At 37.0% G+C, this 11,314-nt stretch overlaps 1 protein-coding gene across 1 annotated transcript in view; it reads right to left on the bottom strand.

The window, feature by feature from the left end:
• Positions 1 to 207: 207 nt before the first annotated feature.
• Positions 208 to 11,314, bottom strand: part of Cd2ap (CD2 associated protein) — a 122,909-nt gene continuing 111,802 nt past the window's right edge. The window contains exons 16-18 of the mRNA XM_008846733.3: positions 9,414 to 9,589; positions 4,980 to 5,043; positions 208 to 3,175 (exon numbers count right to left, since the gene is read on the bottom strand). Coding sequence (XP_008844955.1) covers positions 3,134 to 3,175; positions 4,980 to 5,043; positions 9,414 to 9,589 — 282 coding nt within the window. The 3' untranslated portion in view covers positions 208 to 3,133. The remainder of the gene's footprint in view (positions 3,176 to 4,979; positions 5,044 to 9,413; positions 9,590 to 11,314) is intronic.

Here is an 11,314-nt window from a genome sequence, read left to right as displayed (position 1 = left end):
TTTTATTATGAATTTTCCTTCTGAAGAAAAGTCATGCTTTCTTGTATATATATGTGTGTGTATGTATGTGTGTGTATATATATATATATATATATATATGGATTTGTGGAATGTTAGGTTATCAAAACATCAACTGAATAACAATTTATTGAAGGCAAGTTAGGCTAAACGGGGACAGAATTTATAACCGAAAATATTCATAGCAGCAACTTTCAAAAGATGATTTTATTAAAGTCATTGCACTTGGTCATGTTATTGCTACAGCACAAGGCCATTACATCATAACACTTCTTGTTTCTGATTTTAACTGATTGTCTTGTTCTTGTACATTTCAAGTTTAAATGCAAGCATAAAATATTTATCCAAAAAAATCAATAGAGCACTTGGAAATTTTTGTCTGTGATCACAGTAAGAAGTATTTAAAAGGAGAATCTTCTGTTAGACCAGGCCTTTCTCTCTCTACATCGTCACTTTCCTGTGAGGTCCTGCACAATTCTATAGAGGTAACAGCTTTATAGTAACACAGAAGCTTACTGGTCACACACAAAACAACATGGAAATTCAATTAGAAACCTAGTAGCACTGTTTCAAAGAACAGCAAGTCTGAACCATGCATTTACTAATAATTTGGCAAAGACAGACTTGTGCTGTCTTTTATACTCATATGGGGGGCGGGGGGTAACGTCTTACCTCTAGACGTTATTATTACATATCATTTTGTGATGCCAACTTTAAGGAATAGTAATTATTCACATCAAGAGCAAACACTGGTAAATTACTGTATTAAAGGAATCAATTTTCCCTTTAAGTAACAAGCTCACTTGATTTTCCTTAACTGCTCTGTCAAGGGCAGAGTACACACCCAGAGGAGTGCACAGTTCACTATTCTGCAGGAGTAGGGAAGGCCAGAGCTTCGACCTCAGTACTCAGCACCACTGATACACTAGTGAAACATGTCCAGAAACGCACACACACATCCCAATACACACACCCCAAAGTATGTTTTACTTGTTTTTTGTGGGCATAGGACCATGACACAGCTTGGCCTGGTCACAAATTCATGATTTTCTTGCCTCAGTCTCCTAAGTGCTGGAATTCAGGTACACTGTCACCAAGTATAGTTAGTTCAAAAAGAACTTTTAAGAACAGCTTGACCTCTACTAGAACCTGCTCCCTTCCCAGCAATGTGGGGTGCAAACAGCAGCTCTTCCAGTGGGGAAGTTAGAGAATGAGTTCTAGGATGGAATGTTTTACTTTTATCTAAGGACAGTCATTAAAGAACCAATTTATTTAACAGAGAGCAAAGAATCCATTTGACTAATCATTTAAAAATCAAAATAAAATGGAATGATTTTGTTCAGTAATAACCACTCATTAGATGATCCAAAACTTGAAATGGCTAAGATGGCTAGGCACAGTGGGGTACACGTGTAATCCCAGCGCTTGGCAGGAAAAGGCAGGAGGATTGGGAATTCAAGGTCATCTGCAGCTAGGTAGCAAATTCGAGTCTAGCCTGAGATACATAAAACTGTGTCCAAAAAAAAAAAAAAAAAAAAACTAAGCTAAACTAAAATACACACACTTGATACAAAATTAGCTCTCTATCCCCAGAAGTGAAATTTAAGCATAAGTAAATCTGTATTGGCAATTCTATTATTTTCTACTTCAGTTCTCTTTTATTTGAAGCAAAGCAACAAATTTAATTTACAAATATTTTTTCTGTTTTAAGACTAAAATGTAAAGGAAAAATAATTGGTTTGGTAGTTTTTTTTTTTTCAAAAGGAAGCAGGATAACTCACAATATGACACTCATTTACTATAATAAAGCTAAAGATCTAAATTTTTCACAAGTATAAAAAATTTCAAAATTTTTACATTAACCCATGTGTTTTTAGACATGCTGCCTGCCCCCAACAGATATAATATTTTTAAATACCCAACTGTTCATATGTGGTGCTAAAGAAACTGCTAATTCGTTCATTCTGAAATGCATTTTTAATACAGTCTATTATATTTGGTTTGGATAACCTATGTTATTTTATGAAATATTAATACTCTTTCTAAACATTTTGCCTAAATTAACAGTCCAAAATATCCCTAGGAGTTTATTTGGTCTATTAGATAAATTACGTCTGTAAAACCTGAGGTTCTGAAAAGATGAAAAGGTTTGGGGTTTGTTTCCTAATAGTACCATTACTAAAATTAGAGGGAAAGCACAAAGCACTAAATACAAGACAGTGAAGTGAGTAATACTTAGGACTGTAAAATAAGCACAAACATACAGCAAGAGGCTGGTGTTTACAGAGTTCATATGTACTGTAGTTTCAGGCACAAGAACTAATCTGACATTTTTAGATTTCTTAGATCCCATAAATTTAAAACAAAATTCACTGTTTCCCAAAGTTTAATTCCAGTACATTTTAATAAAATTCCTTTTATGAATCCTATAATAGTGCAAGCATTATAAAACACTCTAAAAGTTGAAGTTATTTACTATTTAATTAATTATTACTATACGCATGGGTGAATAACCTGGTTTATAGCTAGGAAACTCCTGTTTCATCACCCAAAATATAAACAGCACTGCAGACAAACAGGCACAACAGTGTAATCCCCGGTAAGAAGCTAAAAGGAAATGTATGTGTGTGTGTCTGTGTGTATACACATATATATACTCACACATAAATTTTATATCCCTTATTATGGGAAAGTAGTGACTTTAGTTACTATAAAGCTAACTTGTCCCTCTCAAATAGTTTATCTTACAGATTATTTGTAAAGATATTACCATATTTATAGTATAGACCTCTTTAAAAATAATACTACAAGTCTCAATAAAAAAACTATTGTGAACTTTCCTTTTTATACAGATTCAGTAGTATTTTCAAGCAAACGACAACAAAAATGTTTGCAATCCCAGCACAGTAAGAATTAAGGCCTCTTTTTTTTTTCATATTGGCAAAACAAAATATATAAAAATTTTCACTCCCCTAACTGTCAACGGATATCAAAGTTCATAGCCTTATGTCTCATTATCACAACACCAGCATTTGTTCTCTGTAACAAGTCAGCTGAAGTTTGTAGTGATGCTTCTAAATCCCTGGAACATTAAGAACACTGTGTTCGCATGACCTCAAGAAGACAGGATAGCTTTCTTCAGCTTTTCTATTTCCACCTAAAATATAAAACATAAATTGGACAATATAAAATGCTTTTAGTAAGGTTTAAGTTAGCATAGCATTACCATGTGACCACATTTTCAAGCCTCTAAACTTTGACTTCTGTATCTAAAGTCCAATTACTCGGCGTGCAAAAAAATAGTATTGTTGAATAAAAGTATCAATAGCAAATGTAGCAATGCAAGTTCCTACAGGAACAATGTTAAGCAATGCTCACATTTGAATTAAGCAGTATAGGAAAAATCACACACACACACACACACACACACACACACACACACGGAGAAGCAGAGAGAAAGCAGAGAAAGCACAATGCATCATCCCTGAGCCATGACAAACCTTTCACAAGGCGGTAATGGTGAAGGACACACTCGAGGTGTGCCCTCAGCAAATATAACCTAAAATGCGTGGGGTTAAAGACAACTGAGATTGGATGTGCCGGGACATGCCTGTAATCCCAGCTCGAGGGAGGCCGAAGGCAGGGATATTACAGTGGGTTTGAGAGCACTCTGGGCTATACAGTAAGGGGAGGTAGGGTGAGAACTGTTTCTACCTTATAGCAAATAGACCCAAATGAAATAAAACAACTGGAGTAGATCAGGAGGGCAGCTAGGGAAGAACCCACACACATTAGTGTCTCAATGTGTAGCCCTGACTGATCTGTAAAGCTTGCTACACAGACCAGGTTGGCGTCAACTCACAGAGGCTTACCTGCCCCCCTCCCAAGTATTGGGATTAAAGGCACACATCAGGCTAGGTCTTTGTTTTTTAATAAGGGGTACAGGGGAAAATGAGTATTTTCATACAAAGGTATCAAAAGAGACTTGTCAGATATAAATGGAGTTCTGACAATTTACAAAGTATTGTTACCATAACATACACTACATCTACTAAAGTCACAGAAGGCTAAGTGACTCCCACAAGTTCATACAGGGTAACGACTCCTAAAAAATAAAGGTTTTGAACTCTGTTTCTCTTAAAAACTGAATTTCCTCTACCATTGTCAGTCTAAATGCTGGTTTCCCTCCTCTTTATAGCAGGAGCAATGACCCTTGCAGACTACTAGAGTGTCCAGCAAGACCTAAGCCTACTTGATACATAGTTTAAAACTGAAAGAGCAGCCCTTGCAAATCAGGAAGTTTAGGAAACATACTGCAATATACTCCAACAAGGTAAAAAGGTAGAGGGGACAAGGTGATGAAGAAGGCCTCTGAAAAAGACAGAATACAATTTCCCCTGATACACACAGAAACAGATGAAAGGAAGAAAGTCAGTGAGGAGAAAACATTAAAGAAGATAAAGGAAACTGAGTAAAATTTCCATCAAACACAAATCAGTCCCACAACCAGCTTGGCCCTGGAGGCAAAAAAAAGAAAAGGAAATATATATATAAGTGAAAAGAAAAAGAAAACTGTAGATCTAAGAATTAGATACCACGGGGGCAAGAGCTATGTTTATTTTATTCAAAACTAGATACCTCTAGATACCCTGTAGTTCACAAACTGTACTGCTCCGAGTTAGCACTGAAAACTTTTCACTGAGCTGGGGACACAGTTCAGTAACTAAACACTTCCTAGCATACACAAGGGCCTATGTTTGATCCCCAGCCCTGCAACAAAAAGTTCTTATGAGGGGTATAAATAAAGTGACAGACAGCCAACAAGAGACTTAGTAACTTGTAATCGTGCAGTTCATCTGAGGGAGGCGAGCATAATTTCTAGTAGAACCAACCACAGTTGGGAGGAAACAACCACCTGACACGTTCTAAATCGAAATGCTGCAACACAAGAACTGAATTACCTCTAGACTGCTCCTCATCACCTTCTCCTCTTCTAAATCTTTGCGCAGTTTTTCCAGTTCTCTCCTAAGAGCAAAGGAGTACTGTTAGGTCTTCCAATTAAGCAGTTTATGTGAGTCACGTTAACAGAATCTCTTTACTACTAGCCTCCTAGCACATGAGAAACTTCCTAAAAGGAATGGCCATGCTAACTTAGAAATGTTTCTAATTCTTTTGTTCCAGTAGTTCAACTTAGTTGAAAAAATTTAAAGCACCAAAACAGTGACAAATGTGCCTGAGTTAAAAAAATAAATTCAAAACTACTTATGACAAAATAGAGAAAGAATACACAGCTTTCAAAAGCAATTCTTCATATTTGTCTACATGCATTTTATAAGCTGAAGACTCCTGAGCTCAACTGATAAATGACTGTGAGCAAGTTACACTACAGGGCAAATCAGTGTATTTCATAAGTTAATGGGAGCTGCAAGTTTCTATTAGTTCAGCCAATAATCTTTTTTTAATCCCATGTTGTGCAATGCTGCGGAGGTCAGAAGAGGGTGTCGGATTCCCCTGGAACTGGAGTTAAGGACGGTTTGTAGCCACCATGTGGGTGCTAGGAATTGAACCCGGGTCCTCTGCAAGAGCAATCAGTGCTCTTAACTGCTGAGCCATCTCTCCAGCCCCTCAGCCAATAATCTTTAACTCATGTCATTTTTTTCAGCATTTCTACATAGTCATTCTATAATTATATATTCTATATTATGGCTTTTCAGAAATTATTTTAAAACATTTCAAGACTGTTAAAATTCATGTTCCTTTCTTTTATTTTTTTAAAGAGTCAGCAAAAGTTTATTTAGCAAAGAAAAAGTAAACCCCAAAAGCATGGAGCAAGCTGACTCGAGGTGGATGGAGGGCAGTATCTTAAATTTTTCACATTATAATTACTATTGATATACCTATGTTTTTATTTGGTTGGCTTTTTCTGGGATCATAGAAAATAAGAGGGACAGGGATCAAAATGTACACTTTTTTGCCTTCTAACATACCCTAAAAAAACTCGCCTAAAGAGTAATGTAGGCCGGGTGTGATGGCACACGCCTTTAATCCCAGCACTTGGGAGGCAGAGGCAGGCCCTCTCTGTGAGTTCAAGGCCAGCCTGGTCTCCATAATGAATCCAGGCCAGCTGTGGCTACATAGGGAGATCCTGTCTCAAATACACCAAAAAAAAAAAAAAAAAAAAAAAAAAGTACTATAGAAAAAAAGCTTGAAAAACCTATTTTAAAAAGGCAAGAAAGGTTTGTCTTCCTCAGTCAACCTCTAATACAGATGAGAGAGGTGCTCATAAAGCCCTGACCACAGCTCAGGAGCTCAGGAGATACTGCTTTGACTGTGAGGAACAGTCAGTTTTCTTCAGGGTGTGGCCCCTGGTGGGTAAGCAAAGCACCCATGAACCGGCGCCACATTCAAACACAGTCAGGCAGCACTAATTGTTCTCAAATGGATCATTTGGGAAAAAAAAAAGAGAGAGAACATGGAGTTGGGAGGGGAACATGGGGGTGGTGAGGAGTTGGGGGCAGGTAGTGGGAAGAAGACATGATCAAAATAATTATAAAACATATAATAAAGAAACTTTAAAATGTTTTTATATTTCAAATTAGTGGTTCAAAATGAATTATTTCTGTTGCTTTAATAATGGGAAAGTCATTTCTTTATATTGAAAGCAAACTTTGCAGGACATGGTTTGACACATCCCAGAACTGGGGAGGCGGAGGCAGGTGGATCGCCATGAGTTTGAGGCCAGCCTGGTCTACATAGCAAGTTTCAGGCCAGTTACGGCTACATTGTGACCCAGTGGGAGGGGACCTGATCCACCTCCCACTTCAAAGACTGACATGTTGCTGCATGCAGCCACACGGTATATTTCTCAATTAATATTCCAATGTATATCTACTCATTTTCTTAACTGATGTGTTGTAATTTTAACTTTAAAAAAACCTGCCATCCACCTTTATTTTTTTCAGAGGAACTCAAATGTTGAAAATAATCTTTGAAAAGATTTCAAAAATAGATAGATAATTCCGAAACATCTTACTCATCCTATAGATAATTTAAGAGCACCAAAAGGCAATTTGTGTATCTAACCGCTACTTCATTAAAAAGCATAAACATGGTGGTATCTGCCTGAAAACCAGGTTGTCCTTATCAAGTTAAGGCAGGAGGATCAGGCGTTCAAGGTTATCCCCAACAACATAGTAAGTTTGAGAGCTGAAGGCAGGACTGGGCTAGATGAGACATTATCTCAAAAAACAAACATGAACAAAAGCAGTGCACTTGGTATCAACTGTGTCTAACAACAAAATTCTTAAGTCAGGAGAGTTCTCTAACTGGTGGGAGGTAGCCAACATTTACTGAGGGATGAACTTACAGCTTCTACTGTGTACACTGCAGAATCTGTGAACTCTCAGATCAGATTAACTGAAGGATCCATATCAAATAACAAAATCCATCATCACAATATATACACTATATAATAATATATGAAGTATAACAAACATATAAGGTAGCTATTCAAATTAAAGTCTTTGTTTACTGGGCTACAGAGATGGTTGCAGTTAAGAGCACTGGCTGTTCTTGCAGAAGACCCAGGTTCAAATCCCAGCACCCATATGGCAGTTAATAACTGTCTGTTATTCCAGTTCCAGGTGATCCGACACCCTGTTCTATCCTCCACGACCAGTGAACAACATGGGTGCACTTACATACACGCAGGCGTAACACTTTTACACATAAAATAAAAACAAATTTTAAAAAAATTTTTGTTTCCTTCTATGAGTTATTGGTAAAAGTGGTCTACAGACTAAGCATTTTATGTTGTCATACCATTTTTTCATAAAGAATTCTAGACCAAAGGGTAGAGACAGCTCAGGTTAAGAGCACTTGGCTGGGCTGCTCTTCCAGAGGACACATTCAGTTACCAGCACCTTCATGGGTGGCTAACAATCAGTTCCAGGGGATATGATGCCCTCTACTGGCCTCCAGAGGTATTGCATGCACGATATACATACATGCAGGAAAAATACTCATATTGTAAAATAAAAATAAATCTTAAAAAATTCTAGGCTGGGCTGGAGAGATGGCTCAGCAGTTAAGAGCACTGGTTGTTCTTGCAGAAGACCTGGGTTCGAATCCCAGCACCCACATGGCAGCTAACAACTGTCTACAACTCCAGTTCCAGGGGATCCGATGGCCTCTTCTGTCCTCTGCAGGCATTGCATGACACGGGTATACTTACCTACATGCAAGCAATACACATATACACATAAAAATAATAAAAAAAAAATTCTAGGCCAACTAAAAATTGATAGAGAAATGATTAAAATTAGACTAAAAGTAACATAGCCTCTGGTCTTGAGTTTTACACATTTTTCCAAGAAATCCTTTTGAAGAGGGGACAGAGACTTGGTAGGATGAACACTCTAGCCTTCAGTTCAATTACATTAACTTATCTTTGATCTGTTTAACCTACCAAGCTCCTGCAAGAGTGTGCTTAAAATAACATATCTTAAAAATAGTAAGTTACAGAAAAAGTCTATAATCATCCAACAAAAGATGTGTGGTTGGGTTTTAGCTCTACAGTTCAAGAGCTGTGTAATCACCAGGTAAACAGTTTTACTTCTGAGTCCTGATTTCTTATTAAAACAGGAGGGGAGCTGTAATAGAGTATCTCTTAAAAAAAATTTTGGCTTTGAAAAACCCCTAAACTTTCAATTAGGGATGTCCCACTGTAAATCCCAATAAAAACTTTCAGGGCTGTCAACATAGGTCAGTGGTAGAGTGCTTGCCTAGTAAGCACAACAAATTGGGTTTGGTCCACACCACCCCACAACACAAAATTTCAGAGTTATCAGAAGAGCTTTAGAGATCACTTATGGGTCAGGACCCATTCATTATACATAACTATCTAATGGAACCCTCACAGAAATAGTGGTCACAGTCCTCCTAGAGGTAAGTTTGAGTACCTGGAGATTTATACTGTATTTAAAATATTAATAAGAGTTTTCTTAATATTTTCAAGACCAATTAACTCCTGTGCCTGGCCACTTCTCACCTAAACATTTAAGTACAGATTTCTGTAATGAGTTTTCCAATTCAACATTTTGGCAAAAGAACTGTTTAAATAAATGTCTTTGACAGTAACAGGAATGACAGAATATATGGGCTCCTGTGGGGGGGGGGTGCATTATGGGAGGGTGACATTGGTGTTTTGGGGATGTCTGTATGAAATACACACACACACGGGAAAAAAAATCAATAAAAGAAAAACAATATTTTTTAAGTGTCTTTGAAAACGTCTGTTTGTTTATACCAAACTTGGCAGATTAGATCTTTGATTGAGAAAGTTTGAAAAATTGAATTCTTCACATATTTTCTTGGATGAAACATCTGGCACTTACCCGTGATCCTTTTTCAGTGCGTCTACAATACACAGTAATTCAACAATCTGGGCTCTAAGTTCATCCAGGGAATCTTTTTTCTCATTATCTGCTTCTACTTTTGCTTTGATTTCTAATGGAGTTAGGAAAGTGGATGTATTTATTTTAGAAGCACTTGAAGGTGTTGAAAGAGATGGCTGAAAAACATGAAGAGTTTTTTTGTTATGATTGTACTTATATTTAATATTATATTTAAACACAGAAGATTTTATTTTGTTTTGGTGTTGATTTGTGACAGGGGGCCACATGTAGTCTAGGCTGGTCTCTAAGTATGGGGGATCACAGGCATGTAGGCTGGCCTTGAAGTCCCTATATAGCTGAGGATGACCTTGAACTTCTAGTTCTCCTGCCACTGCCTCTCAAGTACAGAGGTTACAGACACTGTTCAGGTTCCACAGTGCTAGGGACTAAAGCCAGGGCTTTGCACAGGATAGGCAATCACTCTCAACTGAGCTACATCCCCAGACCATAAGATTTTTATAGCAAGAATAAAAACAATTAATGTAATACAGACTAAGCATTTGGAATCTGAAAATCATTAACCTTAAAACTGTTTACCCCAACTTCATGAAATGGGTTGAAGTCAAAATGCAGGCATGCTTCAATGTGGGTAAGCAAATGAATTTTATGTTTAGCCTTAAGTTCTGGCCCTAAAATATATAGAATTATATATTTTCAAATTTTCCAAAATTAAATAAATATCAAATATGTTTAACTTCAAGCATTTTGGAAAAGGGATATTCATGTTATGCTTCAGTATAAATGTGAAACTTGGAAATTCTAAAAGCAATTAGGTGTTCATCACTGGAAAAACTCACAAGAGTAAATCTGAAATCACTAGTGGGCTTATGAAAATGTCAATGACTTTATTTTTAAAAAGAACAAAGAAAACAATCCATCAGTTTATCTAATGGATAATTTGCCTAGATGAACATTAAAGTGTTATTTTGATCTCCTTTATTGTTTAAACTATCCAAAGCATCACTTAAAAGCAATTATGAAGCGTTTGGTAAGTTCATACGAGACATTAAATAAGTCCATGGCCTGGAACTCTTGAGAATTTCATTAAAATAAGCCATTTTAGAAAAATTTAAATAGACCCATTGACCATGTAGAGAATCGGATTAAATGTATTTGATAAACTAGAAAAGTGTCCAAAGATCCTAAAATGAAAATAAGGACTAACTGAGGAGGAAACAGGACATTAAGTATATGTGCAAGTTATAGCAAAACTACCTTAAATAAAAATAGCATTAGCTTAGCCAGGTACGGTGGCATACACCTTTAACCCCAGAATTCAGGAAGGGTAGAGGCAGGCTGATCTCCATGAGATTGCAGCCAGCATGGTCTACACAGCAAGTTCTAGGCCAGTTGGGGCTACAAAGTGAAATTCTGCACCCCCCAAAGATAGAAACACACCATGTAACTGAGGGACCCATGTGATCTGCACTCACTCCAGTGCATACCGAATACTTGAGGATGCCAAGAACCAGACTAAACAAAGAGTAAACAAATCATGATTTTCAATGTGCTACCCTTTAAGTGATTAGGTTAATTATGTGAGCTGAGCATAGTCTCACATGCCTGTAATAGTAATGCTCAGGAAGTGGAGGCAAGAGGATCAACACAAATCTGAGGGACCCTACACAGAGAATTACATCCTGGCCACAGCCACATAGTGAGACCCTACCTCAAAAGAAAACAAAACAAGCCCCTCTTTATTTTATGCGGGCTAACTAAGAACGTATGTTTACTAAGAAAACAGATATATAAATTTATGTCTTGAAAAATATGAAACATGTAGCATATTCTTTAACTTATGTAAGCTCGTCTATTAAAAAACTGACGAGAGGGGCTGGATA

Source organism: Nannospalax galili, unplaced genomic scaffold (genome assembly GCF_000622305.1).
Source record: "Nannospalax galili isolate Female #2095 unplaced genomic scaffold, S.galili_v1.0 scaffold803, whole genome shotgun sequence".
NCBI classification, from domain to species: domain Eukaryota; kingdom Metazoa; phylum Chordata; class Mammalia; order Rodentia; family Spalacidae; genus Nannospalax; species Nannospalax galili.
This window is presented reverse-complemented; position numbering and strand designations above follow the sequence as displayed.